The following is a 17875-nucleotide window of genomic DNA, read 5'->3' as shown; positions in this document are numbered from 1 at the left end:
GTGCACCCTCTATCCTGTGGATTCTTAATGGGATTTATTGAGGGGGTGGCGGGGGGGGGACTTTTATGTTGCCTTGGAATTGAACAACTGTCTTTTCCTTTGATGTCCGGAGGTGTTTACACCTGAGTTAATGAAGATCCTGGTGGGTCAGCAGTAAACCTTCCCTTTCAAGTGAAAACGGGGCGGGGCCACGTGCACTGGTGTGCTCCAGTAACCCCAGCACCCAAGCTCCCCTTCTCCCCACAGGGCAGCTCCTGAAGGCCGGGAAGGGCGGGCACTGGGCGAGGTCCTCGGTGTACAGAACCCTGGTCCAGTGTGCAGGGTGATGGGAGACACCCATGCTACTGGATCATGGGATCACAGCCCTAGCACCCTCCCCCACCCCAAGAACCCCTCACCCTTCTCCAGCAGACCTCGCACCCAGGCCAGACCACAGAAGCGAGCTTACTTCCCAGTCCTACTTGGCTGTGGTTTATTCCAAAACGTTTTTCTACTACATTTATGCCAACACATCTTCTGATCTGAGGTATTTCTACTTAGGAGCTGCAATAAAACCTAGTAGGGATAAAACCCAGGAAAACTTTTAGGTAGCGAATAATTACAAGGAGCATGCCCCGCTCAGAAAGCAGACGGCTACACTAAAAATGCAGCTATTTACACTAACTTCTAGGTTCATGCGCTACGAATAGACAGCAGAGGTTCAGAAAGAGCATCAGGCTTGAACAAGTAGGATTAAGTAAGGGACCTGCCGCTAGATGGAGAACTCGCCGCAACCTGTCCCCAGCTCAGTTCTGGCTCACTGCTGGGGAAGCTTGGCGGCAGAAACTGTTCAAAGGACAGGGACAACGACCCCCTTACATCGATAAACCATAGCTTCCTGCCAACTCACTTTATGCATTTGGGCTTGAATCGGGTCAGCGTGCCATACGAATCTTTAGGCATCAGTGTGTTCATTCTGTCACCATCCAGCCGGGTTCAGTGTGGGCTGTTGTAACCCTCCTGAAAATCCTTTACCATTTTTGCAGGTTTGTGGCAACCAGTCTTGAGTAATCAAGAAGATGCAAATTTCACCTCCAGTTCAGCCACCGATTAGATAAAACATTAGAATCCCTATCAGACTGAAAAGCTTCTCCAGGACAATCTTCACCACCAGCTGTAACAAGCTGCAAAACCTCATTCTAGAAGCGGAGAGCTAACAAGGAGACCAACCGGATTTTGCACATTGCCTTTATTTTGCAGAAAATGCTTTCTGCTGATTGTCTTTGGCTACTTTGTCAAAAGAAAAATAAACAGTTGTAGGTTTAACGATACAAGACATAAGCTACCTATGCTTAAAGTAAACACATGCGAGTGGGCAGGGCCAGCCCGAATCCATTTCACTGCCACCTGCTGCCCTGATCACAACTCAGCCTCCGCCCTGACTCCTGCCCACAAGGGCCCCGGCATCTACTTGAAAGCAACAAGGAGGAGATTGAAGAGTGTGTTTTTATCTCACTTGAGCAGGACCGGTGGCGTGTACAAATTCTGATGTGCCAGAGTCACCTGCACTGTACGAGACAAAGTTTCTAGACACTAGCAAGTAAGTTTTTACTGTGAATCCAGATGAATTAGGCCAACTGCACTGCTTCTGTACTTGAATTCACCTGCAGCGCGTAAAGGACCCAGGGCGGCACTGCCACCGCTGAGGATGGACAAAGGTGGTGGCAGTGGGACTCCAGATAAATAACAGAACATGTAGCCCCCTCTTATTTAAAGCAAGCTGAATAGGCCTTATTCCCATCCCTTGCCCCGTGAGCTGCCAGTCAAACCGATGCTTGCTGCCACCACAAAGATGTCACATCATCGGCCGGGTTCACATGGAAGGAGGCGACACGGGCGTCCACGAGGCCAGGAGGCGGGCTTGGGCTGAGGCATCGTACTGGCCATCAGCAATGTCTGTGGCCGGGGCGGCCCCTTCGTACAGCGGGGACCCTGAGGAGGAGGAGGCCGAGACGGGGTGGGCGAGGGGCGCAGAGGGCGCGGGGGAGCCTCGGAAGAACTGGGCTCCCAGCCCGTTGGACATCCCTGAAGTCTGGGCGCCTGCGGTGATGGTGCCATTGCTCACGGACCACAGGCTGGGGTACTGGCTGAAAGGGGAAACCGGGAGAGCAGACAAGTCAGAGACACAAGTCAGAGACCTGGGGAGCGGCGCAGGCCAGCGGCAGGAGGGAAGCACCCCCCCACATCCCATTCCTGGGCTAGACGGCGTCTTCCTCTCAACCAGGTCGCTTCCGCTGCGTGATTAAACCACACTCTGATGGATAGAGAAGTTACCACCTCATCCATTAACAAGAAATAAAGTCATTATTAGGACACTGACTAAAAAGGCTCTTTATGCAGAGCCTGGCAGAGAGCAGCTAGGTTTTGCTGCAAAAGACTCCTGCTTGGCGGTCTTGTTCAGCATCCAAAATTCTCAGATACACTGCATCAGATGTTTCACAGGATGGGCTTAAGCATCTGTGTTAATTAGCACACCCCGCCCCCCGCACCGCACAGTGATTCTGTGAGGGAGGCATGAGAATACCCTTCCAGAACGCCGAACGGGGAAGGGCCTCTGTCCAGTGACTTCTCAACCGCCACCGCTCCCAGGGCCCCGTCCCTACAGCCTCAACCTGTGTTAGTGTGATGCACAGCGGAAGGAAACGCACCACAGAATTAGACCCAGAAGCAAATCCCGTGTGCCCTTAACGAGCTGTGTCACATCAGCCTTGGTCTGTGACCGCATTTCACGCTGTCTCCCAACCTATGAAAGCAGCTGGAGACGGGCATCAAATCCCCCAGGCTGAGTATACACTGGAAGAGCGTCACGCTATGCTAGCATTTGGTTTCAGGAGAACATCTCTCTCTTACAGCAGAGTCCTTCTGGAAACGAACAATGAATGAGACGTTATGCTGGACGAGCTTTACCGTTTGCCAAGCCCTGTCCTGCACTTCAGATGCGTTTGAACTTGCAGACAAGCCTGAGGTAAGTGGGCAGGTTACAGTCCCCATCTTACAGACGAAAAGAAGCAAGATGCCCAACTCAAGGGGGAATGAAATCCGGGGGCGGGGGTTGCTCTAACCTGCAGGTTGGATTTACAGCAATTTTCCAGGTGACCTCAGCGCCCTAGAAAGGCTTGCTGGTTGGGCATTATTTGCTTTATTTTTATGTATTTATTTATTTATTTTTGTCTTTTTTGGGCCACACCCACAGCATATGGAGGTTCCCAGGTTAGGGTCTCGTCGGAGCTGTAGCCACCAGCCTGCGCCAGAGCCACAGCAACTGGGGATCTGAGCTGCGTCTGCGACCTACACCACAGCTCACAGCAATACTGGATCCCTAACCCACTGATCGAGGCCAGGGATTGAACCTGTGTCCTCACAGTTACTACTCAGATTCATTTCCACTGCACCACGACGGCAACTCCCCCAGTTCCCTTCTTTTACAACCCAGCTCCCACCCACCCTGAGCAAACAAACCACCAACCTCCCCAGAGAACAGGCTGAAGCTGGAACGCACAGCTGTCCCCTGCCCTGGTGCCCAGACAGATGTGGCCAAGGGTCAAATCACAAATAAAAACCCAACACCCATAGGTAAAGGCTGAATAAAGGCCAACGAACAAGATGGCAAGACATCACAGGCCCTCAGAGGGCCCAGGACACTGCGCATCCTGGCTCAGATGTCTCACCTGGAGCTGGCGGCAGGGCCGGTGCTGGGACTCATGGGAAACATGCTGGCGTGGGCAGGTGTCCCAAGGCCGGACCAGCTGTCATGGGACTGCAGCATGGATAAACACGCAGATGAATTGTCAGCGTAAGCTGCAGGATGCAAGAAAGTGTCATTACCGAAGGGGTCTTCCCAGAGGGACAAAGTACATTGAAATGCTCCCAACTAGAGCTTCCCAGCATTGCAAACGAAATGCGTGAAAGTGACTATAGCAAACAGACCACTGGCCTGCTTCACTGGTCACCAAAGGCTAATACCTATCGTTGAATGTGTATATTTGAAATTATACTCCAGTACCCAGGCTTCTTCTTTATCTTCTTTATCTATAGCTGCAGAAATAAAAATCCTACAATCCCATGATTAAGGATGTACTATCTTCAAACATAAAAATCCAGGTAATTTAACCTGTCTCTCCACCAAGGATTATTTCTTAAGAATCAAAAGGGCTTTAGAAACCATCACTCCAGGCAAAATTTAAAATATGATCTTCGAGCCTCTGGTCAAGACTATTTCCTTACCAAAGAAGCGCCTTTCATTTCAAATCGACTTTAATTGCTTAATTGCTTTATGGTCTTCATTAGCTTCTCCCCTCCTTTTGAAGTCAGACAAAATTAAGTCTAGGCATCCACGGTGTTAGAGAGAATGAGGCCCAGGGGTCTGCAGGGTCCAGCCCAGGGTTCACACCACTCAACCACGCACCGGGATGCCCTGGGGGACTTTTAAGCCACAAACTGCTGGGCCCACCCCCAGGGCTTCTGACGTGGTGAGTCTGGGTGGCTTTTTGGGTGCCTCCTGGGCACCATACTTGAGACACTCTGTGTCGGGTCCAGCCAATCGGTTGAGTGCCTGGTCGGTGGCCATCGTCCTTTCAGAGGGGTTCATAACTAGCCAAACCTAGATGTGGCCCCAGTCCTGGAGCGGAAAGCTCCAGCACTAAGAGTCACTTTCGGCTCCGAAGCCCCTGGTCTGGACGGCTCTGGGGTTGGGCCAGCAGGAACACGGACGTGAGAAGAAGGTCCCTCTTGAGCCTGCTCTCTGGGCCCCGGCACACAGCCTTTCCCCTTCCAGAAGCCTTCTGGCCACCCGCACACCCAGCCAGGCGGCTCCCATCTAGGACTTACTTGGAGAACTGCTGCGATGCGCGTAAGGGCTGGGGTAGGGGGCCGGCCGGTGGTTCCGCAGGGCAGGATACCTCTCACAGCCGTGCGTGGAGGGAAGCGAGAGGGGGCCTCCAAACTGAGGGTGGGGGGTGGCAGGTGGGCACAGGGTGCTGGTTCCAGGGATCAGCCACCCCCCTGCTGTGAGAGAAGAATGCTGAGTGACTGGCCTTTGCAGCACCTCCGTTAGCTACGGGGCCAGAGGCCAGAGGCCAAGGGGTGGCACATCTTTTTCTTGGGTCCCGAGAAAGGGGCCTCAGGCCTCGTGGGTCAGCTCCTGCCAAGCTGGCGAGGCTTCTAAACCCACAGGGCACCAGAGAGAACCTGGCAGCAAGATCCCCGCCCCAGCCCACCCAGGCCCCTCCACCAGACCTAGTCACCCCCAGCCCCCAGTCTCTTCCAGGAGGTTCTGTTCCCCCAGGCGGGTCAGCTCTCAGGGCTTGAATACAATGTAAAAACAGACAAAATTCAGATTCAGGACACACAGAGCTGGCAGCCAGGCGGGGTCCCTCGTCCTCCCTCCCCCTCGCTCCCTGCGCAGGGCAGCTCCTGTCCTGGCCGGGGGCACCCATTTTCTGAGCACTCTTCTGCGTTAGGTTCACCCTCTCCCTGCCTCACACATCGACCAGAAAGCCGTTCCAATGGGGTCCTGCCCGCTCCTCCTTCTCTATTCCCTTTTTTAAAACTTAAAAAAAAAGATCAGAGAAGGAACCATGACAACTCCTCTGGCTCCAACTCCCAAACTACAAACAACACGTGAGAGAACATTCGAAGGAGAGGAAGGTCCAGATGTGGCCACAAAGCTTGGGCTGGTCACTCGCCAGAGCAGCTGTTCGTGTTCTGCTCTTATGTGGCAGCCCACGGGCCCCCCCGGGGAGAGCTGTTCGGGAACACGGCCCCTACAGAGATTTGAAGGAAAGAAAGGATGAGAGCGAGGGAGGGAGGAGGGTAGGAAAGGAAGGAAGGGGGGCGGGAAGGAGGGAAAGGAGAGGGAGGAAAGAAAAAAGAGAGAAAGAAGAAAAAGAAAGAAATACAGAACAGAAAATGACTGAGCAGGGAGCTAGGCTGGTTCCTCCAGACCCTTGAAGTGAGCGGCAAGCACTAACTTTTCTCTCCCCAGAGCTGCCAGGTATTCAGCTCAGAGCCCCCTCCCTGCGAGGAGAGGAGGGGGAGACAAAGCCTTTTTGCAAACAGAGTCGCAGGGGCCCTGCCTCGCTTTGCTCTGGCTCACGGGCTCCTAAAGGAAGCCAGACTCAAAGCAGGCTTTCCCATCCCATGAGCCACTGTTCCCAGAACCGAGGGGGGCCGAGGGGGAACGGGACCAGAAGCATCACCCCAGAGATGGTCCTTCGGCTTTCAATCATTACCCAGCATATAAGAGCTGGGTTCTCCTCTTGCCCCACAGAGCAGTTCAAACACCTTCAAGGTCTCAGGGATCCCCCCGTCCCCAGCCATGGTTGGCGCTTCCTCGAGGTGAAGCAAAAAAACCTCGGTAAATTCTCCGCAGGCTTCCCGGACATGAGCCGGGGGAGCATCCACTGTCCCAAGCTGGAGAAGAAGCTGAGGGCCAGTAGCCCGACGACCAGTCGGAACAATGTGAGCACACGGGCCAGGTGCTCCCCGACCACACACAGAAAGTCTGCCTGCCCATCCCCAGCTTCCAGCTCCCGCAGCCTAGTCCGCAAACAAGGTACATGCGGTGGCAGTGGCGGAGTGCAACAAACCGTACATTGGGAGTACCCGGATTGCTGGCCGTCTCCCGGCTCTTCCATCATATCTTTGTGGTCACTTCTGTCAAAAAAAAGTGTGTGGAATTGTCAGGAAGGAGAACATTCAGAATATGGTATCTGCAGCCAAAGTGCATCTTTCACATACTTCCCTGCCCAGAGGGTACAGCTAGAATTTTCTTACCTTTCCTTTGCATCAAGGAAAGCTTTTGCAAATGGGTTGTATTTAATTTTGAGAGCTGTGATCTGAAAAACAAGAGGTTGCAGTTACCAGTATATTGCCCATTAGCCAGAGATGTTAATTTGGCACCAAGACATCAGCAACCATCAGTACCCCCTTTAAATATTTAAATATAATCAGGCTTCTTTCCAGGAATAATTTTCTGTTTGGATCGGAAGTAGACAAGTAATGGCAATACTTTATAAAGGACAGAGCATTTATGAAAAGCTTTGACACGCAGGTTCTCTGAGCGGAATTCACAGTAAATACAACCGATGGCTGACAAAATGCTGTGCAAGCCCATCAAACAAACATGCCTTAAAACACAACCCAGGGCTGCTCAGAAGGAATGGCTGCAGGTTCCAGCTGGTGGTCAACACTGACCCCTTAGCCAGCTAATCACAACTTCTCATCAGTGCCCCAACCTTTTCAGGAAGATTTGCAGAATAAGCAGAATAAGAAGATGCCCCTCAAGGCGTTCTTGCAGGACTGAACCTGAATTATTTTGATTCTTCTTTCCACGTGAGCCTCATCTAGTGGATGCTCCTGGTTTTGGACACGTATGGAAAATGAATGGGGAAAGTGCTTGAATGAGGACTTCTTTTAAAACTTTTCTCCCTCTGTCCCAATTTTATAGTGATGGTAAATTACCCGAAAAGGCATTTATTCTCCGTCTACAGCACACTACCCACACGGGCTCTCCGCACCCTCGGAAACCTCTGGGGGACCACTCGTGGGATCTCACCTCCTCATTCTGATAAGCCGTCACCGCTATGAACTGGGTCTCTGGGAAGCAGTGGCTGGTGATCATGCGCTGTGGACCCCCAACCCTCACGATGTGGATTCGAGGCTCGTACTTATGTAAGGAGTTCAGCATGATCTGAGAGAGACACAAACACGGGATTGGGGATAATCAATGCCTTACCCTTAAGGCTACAGAGCATCCATTTGTCCTGCTCTGAGAAAAATACATCCAAGACGCAGAAAATCCTGCCACTCCCAGAAAATCATCTTTACTGTTGAAGTTGGTGGGGTTTCCCATCACATCAGGTGCTGCTCCCCCGAGGAGTTGGAAAAAGGAATGTGAGATACTACATACCATTAAAAGCAATGAATGCTTTGGCCTGGTGGAATAAAGTTCTAAAGCTTCTAGGGTGACTACAAACAGCTTTAAATGCCGGGGCACAGCGACCGCAGTTTTCAGAAACACCAGGTCTTCCAGTAACAGTGCCCAAGAAAAGATGTTTTGTAGAAAAGGTCCAATTTACAAGTTTCTCCAGACTCCACGCAGTAAAGACCGTGCCGTATTCACCATCTAAATTCATCATCAAAGGAGTTCCCGTCGTGGCTCAGTGGTTAACGAATCCGACTAGCAACCTGAGGTTTCGGGTTCCATCCCTGGCCTTGCAGAGTGGGTTAAGAATCCGGTGTTGTGTTGCCGTGAGCTGTGGTGTAGGCCAGCGGCTACAGCTCCGATGAGACCCCTAGCCTGGGAACCTCCATATACCGTGGGATCGGCCCTAGAAAAGACCACAAAAATAAAATTAAAAAATTAAAAAATTCACCACCAAGGCTGGTATTTTCTCTGCCCCTAAGAAAGTGGGGCTGGGACACGAAGGTTCCCCAACGCTTGAGACCTGCTTGAGTGTTCACAGGGGAGGCTTTGCGCCCTCTCACCTCTCTCCAGGTCTTGGTGTCACTGTCGGCAGTTTAATATAAACAATACTGAGGGCTTAATTGAGGAAGGCAGATGTCACCTCCGTGCAGACAGCGCCTCCAAGCCTCCTCCAGGAGAAGGTGCAGAGAAGAGGGCCCCTCCTCGCAGCAGCCCCCGCCTCCCCCCATCACACCTACCTGGCCCCCTCCATTGAGCTTGTTGGTGAGCTTGACTTTGCTGAAGGACACCGGCGCCTTCATCCAGTGGGCCCCGAAGTTGGGGGAGTCTGGGTGGATGTAGACGCAGCTGGGCGCCTGCGGCTCGGGCTTGCCCCCTGGCACCCACTCCCCGTTCACGTACTTCCAGCGGTGGTTGTCGGCCGCCACGAAGTCCAGCAGGAAGGAGTACATGGCGTTGGGGTCCAGGCCAGACACGTTCACCTTCAGCACTGGGAACATCCTCCTGGAAAGGACGGAGCGCAGCAGGAGGACCCGGGCTGTGACCCGTCAGACGGAAGGCAGAGGCCTCCGTCGTCAGGGGTAAAGAGGAGCCCCTTTGGGAATTTACAAGGAGGACTCCAGCGTTTCCGCCGGGCCAGGGCCGTCTAGATCCACAGGGGCCCTCCGCACCATCCCACAGCCTCCGCAGGCAGGGCGGGAGGGGAGCGGGCCGAGGACTGCGGCATCAGTCAGCGTCACGCCGGCGGGGCAAAGGTGGGCGAGGCGCGGAACCCGAGACTCCCCCCACCCAAATCCCTCTACGCCAGAAGAGGGTCGGTTACACGAAGAAGCCCCAGAGGGACCCTTGGAGGCCGCAGGGGTCTCTTCCCAGCCGGAGCCGAAACGAGCCGAGACCTCCACCAGGAGGAAGCTCGCTCCGCGCAGGACGTCGCGGCCGCGCTTCCGGACCGCCGAGTGCGTGCGGGGCGCTCGCCGGACGGCCGCGCACCCACCTGCCGTTCTTGGTCACGATCATCTCGTTGGTGAGCTCCTTGAAGCGCAGCCACAGCTCGCTCTCCTCCAGGCCCACGCGCAGCTCGCGCTCGGTGGGGTCGCCCTTCTCGCTGCCCGCCTGCAGCTCGCTCTCCACGGCGCTCAGTAGGTGGTCCACTCGGTACTGCAGGCTCTTCCCCGCGCTCTCAGTGCCGGGGGAGCTCATCCTCCCGCCCGCCCCCTCCCCACCGCCCCCCGAGGCCCCGACTTGCTACCCGAGAGCCGCCGTCACTCCAGGAGGCGGCAGACCTTCCAAGGAGAGGGGCCGCTCGCGCCCAGACCCGCGACGGCCACCGGGGCCGAGCCCAGACCCGGCCAGAGGGCGAGTCGAAATTCGGGGGGGAGGGGGCGGGGGAGAGGGGTGGGGGGGAAGGTTATTCCACTTGAACTCCCGCCAGGAGCGCCGAGAGTAGGTCTCCGGGGAGAGAAAATCGCCCCCGGCATAAATAGAGCCGCGGCCGCGGCGGAGGGGGCTCGGCGGATTGGGCCGCGCGCCCTTTGAAGTGCGGGGGCCGCTGCCCATTGGCCGCGCGCGGCCATATCAGACCCCGCCGGGCGGGCTGCCGAGGCGGGGGGCCCACCGTGGGCTCCTGCGCGGGTTTCTGGTAAATCCGGAGCCCGGCCCAGCGCGCCCTGGCCCAGCCCCTGCCCCTCCGCCCTCCCCCAAACGTTTGCACCTCCATCAAAGCGGCGGGGCGGGCCCCGCAGCCGGGAGCAGGAGGGGGACGAGGTGGGCGTGGAGGGCTGGGCTCCCGAGCTCGCCCCAGCCCGCTCCCCGCCGCTGGGCTGCCGGGCTGCGCGCGAGGCGCCCCGACTCCCGTGCGCCGGGCTCTCGTCGCTCTCCAAGCGTCCCTGGCACCCGTGTGGGTGCCAGCCCGGAGTCGCTCGGAGGCTCTCACCAGCCCCCAGCCAGTGTTCGTCCCTCGCCTGCGACCATCGCGCACAGCCCAGCTTAAGAGCGAGCGCCCTGTGCCTCGCCCGGGTCGGGCTGGTTTCCACTCCTCCGAAGGTTCAGCCCACCCGCCGAGCCGGGTTCTGTCCCGACACGTCCCTCGGCCCCCGGCGCTTCGGGTGACTCCAGTAACTCCTGAGGCCCTGGATCAGCCTCCCCGCCCCGCCTCGCCCGCCCCCGTTCTCCGCAGCCGTCACCTGTCTGGAAAAGGAATCCCCGCACTCCAAGTCTCTGCCCACGGGTCCAGCCCACGCCGGGAGAGGGAAATAGACTGAAAGCCATCCAAAGACCCCTTTGGGGCTGCTTTTTCGCTCCCCTTTATAAAAGCAGGACTCTGCTGATGAGATCCATGCGTGCACTGAATGTAACCCGAGAGTTTGCTTGACTGCTGTGGTGTGATCTCTGCTTTCGCCGAAGGTGGGAGTGGGAGAGGGCGGCCCAGGGTTCCCTGGCGAGCGGGGCTCGGGTGCATCTCCCGCCCGGCCCGGCCCAGCGCCGGATGGTGTGAGGTGCCCGTGGTTTATTACCTTTCGGTGAGAACCTCCCCGGCATGAAAGGTGACAATGAACAGGAAATAGTTCGATACGGTCTCCTCAGATAATAACATTCCTCCTAAATCGGGCGCCCAGGTAGCAGGAAGGAGGCAGAGGCCCGGAGTCGGGAGGCCGTCTGCGCGCCCTCGAATCCCCTGGCCCAGGGCTCTAACCCCGGCGCGTGGTCCCAGCCTCGGTTGCCCTTCTGCTTCGGGCTCACCTCACACCCACGCCCTCGGGGAAAAGCCACCCGCCGGTGGGGCATCGCATTCAGAACCGCCCTGCGCCTCAGCAAGGGGGCTCTCCGCGAGGGACGTGGAACCCGCGCCCCGCGCTAACCCTTCCCGCACCGCGCGGGGCCGCACTCGCTCCCGGGTCGAGAATTGCTGGGAGCGGCGGGAGGGACACGTCCAGCCTGTGCCTTCCGGGTGCCAGCCGGGGACCGCGCGCCTGCCGCCCCCGGGGCGGCTTTCCCGCCCCTCTCCGGGTGAGGATCGCTGAGTCGGGGAGCCTGATGCGCCGCGTCACCGTCAGGTTTCTGTTTCTTTTGTTGTCTAGGATGCGAGGAAATGCCGCCCGGGGAGTCGGGGGGAGGTTGTGCCGACCCTAGAGGGAAAAGTTTCCTTCTGGAAAGAAGCACCAAAAGGACTCATTTTCTCCTGGCACCCAGACCCGCCTGAGTCGCCTTCCACCCGGCTTTTGGGGCCATGGCTTTGGGGAGTTTGTGCGTGTGTCTTTCCGGAGAAATTAAAAATGTCTAAAGGTCACCTCCGCGCCCTAAGACCGCCCGAGACTCTGCACTTAGAATAGAGGAGGGTGGGGGCGGGGGGGGGGGGAGACCCTGCGACCTTCCAGGCAATTGGGGTGGTTGGGAGTTCAGCATGCGACGCTCCTCAAGCCCCTAAGGAGGGAACTCTCTTGGTTCTGACCGATTTGGGGTGGATTTTCCCAAAGTCTGGAAGAGCCCGTGAGTACCCGCAGGCTTACCGGGTCGCTCCAGCACTGTGGTTCCGATTTCAGTTCGGCTCCACACTCGGGAAGGGTTTCGGTGTCAAATAAAAATAAAACCCTGCAGCAAAGAATGTGAGCTCCCAACACACGCAGAGTGGCCTCCCGTCCAGAAGGCGGCCGGGGACCCGGAGCTCAGCGTGGAAAGGCCACGGCGCGCGGCTCGCGGGAGAGCTGGGGGTTAGGGCTGCGCGGTGGCTGCCGCGGTCTCCCGACTTTCACTGCCCAGGGTGGGTCCTCTCCCTTCGGTGCCTGATTTTCTGGATATTTGTTCCTCGGTTCTCAGACAAGCGTCTCCACTCTCTGGGTCCTTTCAATGAAGGCTGCCGTGCATGACAGTTTACAGCCAAAAACTTCCTCCCGCCCAGCTGTAAAGAATCCCCAGTTAATAACAGGTGCTTCCTTGGGAGAGGAGGGGCCGGCACCCCACCAGTTTCTCTTCCAAGGTCTTCTCCCGTTGGAAAGTCTGGCCGCTCCAGAAAAATAACTGAGACCTTATGGCGGGAGCTCATGATGCTGCTGATCCCCCCACCCCTTAAAAAACTTAGGAAACATTTTACAAGCAATCACTCACACACACACACACACACACACACACACACACACACACACACACACACACAACTTACACACTTCAATTCCCAGAGAGGCAATTTTCCCCAGACTCAACCTCCTCTCAAGCAACAAAACCATTTGTCTTTAGGAGCAGGTATCGATGGTGCCAGAACAGGCTCAAGGCCAGCTGCATATATTGGGTGGCTTTCCCCAAGCCCCCCAGTTCCTTCTTTTATTTTTTTTTCTTCTTTCCTAAAAGAAAAAAATTCTGATTGTGCTCATTATAGAATATGTGTAAGTCTGCAGCTCAGTACAGCTGCAGTGTTCATATAGTGCTTGGGTTTGGGACCTTCTCCAGAAAGCTTCCGTGTGGCCACATTCCTGTCCCCTTGGAATTCCAGGCTGCAGAGGAGAAGTCTGTAGGCGCCTGGGTTAAGGTCTCTTCCACAGTGGGCAGCTTGGTGTCCTCCCTGGTACAGGGATTTTTCGGTCCTCACAGTTCACAGGCATCTTCCCTGTGGCATCGTTTGCCTGGGAGGCTGGGAGAGCCCTTTCGACTGTCTCCAGCTCTGACGGGTTTCCTTCTGTCTCTGTCTTGCGGCTTATTCTCTGTGCTTCTAGTTTCCATGTCTTGCCTGTTCTCAGTTTCTCTGCTGTTCCAGCTCTTACCTACTCTCTGCATGTATTAAGTGGCCTGTGAAGTATTTTTTCCACATCACTCTGTCACTTTGCCTCAGTGTCACCTTTGGTGTTTACTGACTCCAGGGCAGATATTATTTTTCTCTTGCGGCTTTGATTTTCTGACAGTCCTGCTCTTCTCACACTGCCCCCCATCTCCTCCGGCTGCCCCCCTCGCAGCCCCTTCCCTCTTGGAGGCTCTGTTTCTTAGGGGCTATGGTTTTGGTGTCCTACTGAGAAGGCCAGACCGTTTTCTGGCTTTATCTTCGCGTTCCTGTCATTTATGATTTCCAGAAGCCACGTCTCCTCGGCATTTTAGGACTAGCCCCGTTGCCTCTCATCCCTTAACCCTTGGCCCTACACTACTGCTATTTTCTTTTCCCACTTACTTCCCAGCCTGCCTGCAGGACCTTGCGGCTATGGAGGAAGCCCACACCCCCAGACCCCCACAGCTACACTGTGAGGCAGGTGGGGTGCAGGGTCTGTTTGACTCACTGACACCAACACTTGACTCATGCTGGGGACACAACTGGTCCCCTATGGAGTGACTGAGTTGATGAAATTGGAGTGTGTGTCACAGAGGAGGGGACCTCGGGCCTCCAGATCCCCCTGGGTCCCTGCTGGGGAGCATCTTAACAACCATGAGGGGTTGAGCATTAACCCTTAACATTCACCGACCTGCAAGAGCCACCAAACCTGCCTGGCCTTTCTCTAGTCCCTTCTCTTTGACTCAAATCGCCAATAGTCTTCAGACAGCAAAGGAAGGCTTCCCTGCCGGAGTTGTGTCTAAAACGAGACCTAAGACTGAAAAGACAGTAGCTGTCCCAAGGGAATCAATGCAGTGACAGCAGGAATATCAGTCTAGGCTTAAAACTACTCCAGAAATCACGCCTGGGGACACTACCCAGTCATGTCGTCGGTGACTGTATATACCACTGGACAGGGCATTGCTCCTTTTTCTAGACCTTATTTTGGGAAATTCTGTTTTGACACTGCATTGGGAAATTTGAAGTCCCAAACCAATTCTCTTGTAGGAACGTGTTGAACATAAACGCAGGCAGAAGAAACTGGTACACACTGCTGATGTTGGACCGGCCGAGGGTTCGGAGAGGTTGTGCTGCCTGTTGGGAGAGAGGTTGGTTGGGGGCCTGAGCCCCAGCCCGAGTAAGTGTTCCCGGCTCAGGGTGGGGAGGGAGGCCTCTCTTTCTGTGGAAGAGACAGAGGGCGTGCAGTATAGCCAAGGTGGAATTCCAGGGCAGACAGAGACAGAGGGGACCTGGGGGAGGCCGAGATGGGGGGTGGGCCCGGGATTAGTGCCTGATTCTGGAGCGAAGCCAGGACAGCTGAGAGTGGACTTTGAAGGACAGGGGAGACTCCACAGACACAATCCCCTATTTAATAAGGACGGGGGGACATTAAGACAGGAGGGTCAAGCCTGGCGGGAAATTGGTGAGGCCGCTGGGCTGGGAGAGGGTGAAGCAGGAGGGCAGCGACGGAGACGGGTGGGCAGGGGTGGGGGTGGGGCACCGGGCAGGCTCCTGAGCCGTGGGGACTCTTCGGGACAGACAGGAAGCAAGGCCTGCCCTGCATCTGAGAAACGCTGGAGCCCTTTTAGAGGCTCCCGTCCAAGTTCCCTTAAATACTGCAGATAAAGGCAGAAGCGAAGGAGATTAAGACAGTGACCACACTGTGAGCATATTTGGGGCAGGAGGAAGAAGCCAAGGCAACGCCCTGAGCAGAAATCTGCAAAAGGCTTGGGAGCAAATCTGCAAGAGCCTGGAGTGTCGGAAGGAGAGAAGGAGAGCTGGGGGCTGGGGGCACACGGGGGAGGAGCCAAAACGCATCCTCCCTACCCGTCGAGTTCCAGACTGATAGTAAAAACGGGACGAAGGGGAGGGCTTCGCACTTGGGTGAGAAAAGAGCCTCAGCGAATGGTTCCCACCGCGGGGACCTTGGCAGCTGAAAAGAAGCCGCAGAGGAGCAAAACCCATTTGGAAATTGGGATTAGCACGTTCTTCACCCTAAACTCACACAGCTTCCAGGGTTCGACGTGCCCCAGCCCCGGAACTAACATTCCCCGAGGTCTATTATATGCAAGGAGTTGTGCATAAGTTACCCTCCAGACACACCACCGCTTTTGCAAAGTGATAAGTTCTCTTGACATTCAGGCAACTAAGGCTCCAAAGAGCGTGAACCATGCAGTGCAGCTAGAGTTCAGGTGGGTCTTACTTTAAACTCATCTTGTTTCCACTCAACTCGGTTTAATATATGGTGAGTGGAACAAATGGATCTTTTGTTCTCTCACCCACCATATTCCCATATTTATAAATGGAAGCCGGCAAGAGTGTGTGCATGTGTGTGTGTTTGGGGAGGAACTGGTCGGCTTAAATCCTTCAAAAATCTGAGGAAAAGTTACATAACACAAAGGATGACCCTGGTGCATACGAGACTATATTAAATTGACTTGATTGTAATATAATTATTATTATAAATAAATGCATATTTAATATAAAAAATACAAAGGATGACAATGTAATAGGAGCAGGAGAAGAAAAATTTTCTCATGCTTTCAACAACTTGCAGTTCAGCCAGCGTGACTGCTAAGCAGAAAAGCAAAAGCCAAATAAATAGTGCTCCTCCAGCCTGACTACATCCTCCCCGGGGCATTGCCAAAGCTCCCTGCAAAAGTCAGAATTACCACACTCCTTCTTCTCAGTGTGGCATAATAAAATAAAATGTAGATCAGAGCGGTAAAAATGTCTTTCCAGGGTCACACAGTGCGTCTGGAACTATAACTCCAAGTTATGCTAGTGGACTAGAGTAATTCCAGAACAGAAGTGGGAAGATTCAAATCGTGTTTCTTGGTCTTTGCCTAATTCAGCTTCGTCAAGTTGTATAACTTTCAAACATTAACCTCAGAGGCCAGCTTTTTAAAAAGATCATTCTAAAAATGACATAAATTAAAATTTCAAAAGACCATTCTACTACTGCAGCCACTTCCTTTGGGTGATGGGTGAGGTTAGAGGCATGAAAGAAAAATGTGGGAATGTTGTGGGCATGTGCACAGTTGTCTGCTAAGGTTTGAATACCGGCTGTATGTTTACATAGCTTTCTTCTCATAACAGAGATTTGATTGGTTGTTTGGAGGATTTTACCACTCAGACATTTCAATTTGTACACGATTCTTAACCTATGTACCAAAAATCTAAAAAATCATATAGCTGTGATTCTTTTCTGAAAGGTACTCCAGTAACTCTCCAGCTTAAACTCTGGGGGCAAATCTTCCTTGGCAGGATACCAAGTGCCAACATCTTTACGTGTTGATATGCGGTTATATCATAAGTCCCACGAATTCACAATTTAATACCATAGACACCACCTACTCACATGTTCTATCGTTCACAGCCCATTAACAAAATGACTAGGAAAACTGGACTAAGAGACCAAAGATGTTACCCAGAGTGCACAAAATTCTGCCAAGGGGAGCCAAGGTCAAGGCGTGGTCTGCTTCAGGAAACAATTCTAGCAAAAACAACACAGTAAGAGACGGAATTTAAAGTGTTCAAGACACTAAACTGACTCCAAACCGCCCTTTAGTACACTTTGTATTATAGGATATAAAAGCCACCCCATCTATGGAAACTTAAGCTGACACCCAAGACAATCAAAGCCTCCCACACTCAACATCCCACCATTTTCTGGTTGTACCAAAAAAATAAACAACCAGCAAATGATTGCAACTGTTAAAAAAAAGACTTTACGCTTAAAAAATGGGATAAGGTGGGATTTCCTCCTTTTTCAAAAATGTTTCTAGAGCTATTTAAAAAACTTGCATTTACAAAATCGTTGATAAAAATATTTTTCTGGATTTACAAGAAGGGAGAGGGGGACCAAGGACAGGCCTGGGCGTGTGGTGTTCATCAGACTTGGCTTCTTCCTCTCCTGCTTCATCAGGGCTGGACGCTCCTCGTTTTTTTAGGGTCTCGGTTTTCTGCAGGTACATCTTTAGTCTCTTGCGTCCTCACTTCCGCCTGTTTTCCCTTTGTTCCCCTTTTCCCTTTTGTCTGAAGATTTCGCCTTTCCTGCCGCCTTTTGGAGGAGCAGGTTTGGCTGACGACCTCGCCAGCCTCCTGTGGGGCTCCTCCTTTGCTGCCCACCCTCTTCCGGAGGAGCTGAGCTTCCTCTTGGGCATCGTGGCGGCGGGGCGGCCCATGCTGGGTGCCTACAGCTGCCTCAAGCCGAGAGCCTTGGCGAAGCTGGGCTGCGGGCCGCTGCCGCTCCTTCTCCCCCCATGCCCTCCCACCCCGAGCTGCTGGGCACGTTGCTGTATCTCTCGATGCCCCGGGTGAGGGTTCCCATAGGTGAGCTGGGCGCCTGGGAGAGAGCTGGGGGATGTCCACCTTCAGGACTTGACAGAATCCGCTGAATTTGCAAAAGAGGTTGCACCCGTTTCATGTGCCACCTGTAAGGTTCTTCTCTCTTCAAATCCTGGCCAACACTTGATATTGTCAGATTTTATAATTTTTCCAATCTGAAGGTTATAAAATGTCATGGTTTCAAATAGCATTGCCTGGATTACTAAGGATTTTGAGGATCCTACCGAATCTTTTTTCTTTTCTTCTCTCCTTTTTCTGTTTTTGGCTGCACCTGC

The 17875-nt window shown here is 54.0% G+C and overlaps 1 protein-coding gene and 1 pseudogene across 2 annotated transcripts; both read right to left on the bottom strand.

The window, feature by feature from the left end:
• T (T brachyury transcription factor) lies at positions 1268 to 9664 on the bottom strand. Of its 2 annotated transcripts, XM_021074772.1 has the most exons (8): positions 9459 to 9664; positions 8704 to 8968; positions 7595 to 7729; positions 6814 to 6875; positions 6632 to 6693; positions 4867 to 5040; positions 3708 to 3837; positions 1268 to 2126 (listed from the first exon to the last, which is right to left on the bottom strand). In XM_021074772.1, the coding sequence occupies exons 1-8, from the start codon at positions 9662 to 9664 to the stop codon at positions 1853 to 1855; spliced, it is 1308 nt and encodes a 435-aa protein (XP_020930431.1). In that variant the 3' UTR covers positions 1268 to 1852. The 2 variants fall into 2 exon arrangements, with proteins under 2 accessions (XP_020930431.1, XP_020930437.1); XM_021074778.1 differs by lacking the exon at positions 4867 to 5040.
• Positions 15950 to 17535, bottom strand: LOC110256928 (annotated as a pseudogene).

Source organism: Sus scrofa, chromosome 1 (assembly GCF_000003025.6).
Source record: "Sus scrofa isolate TJ Tabasco breed Duroc chromosome 1, Sscrofa11.1, whole genome shotgun sequence".
Taxonomy (NCBI): domain Eukaryota; kingdom Metazoa; phylum Chordata; class Mammalia; order Artiodactyla; family Suidae; genus Sus; species Sus scrofa.
This window is presented reverse-complemented; position numbering and strand designations above follow the sequence as displayed.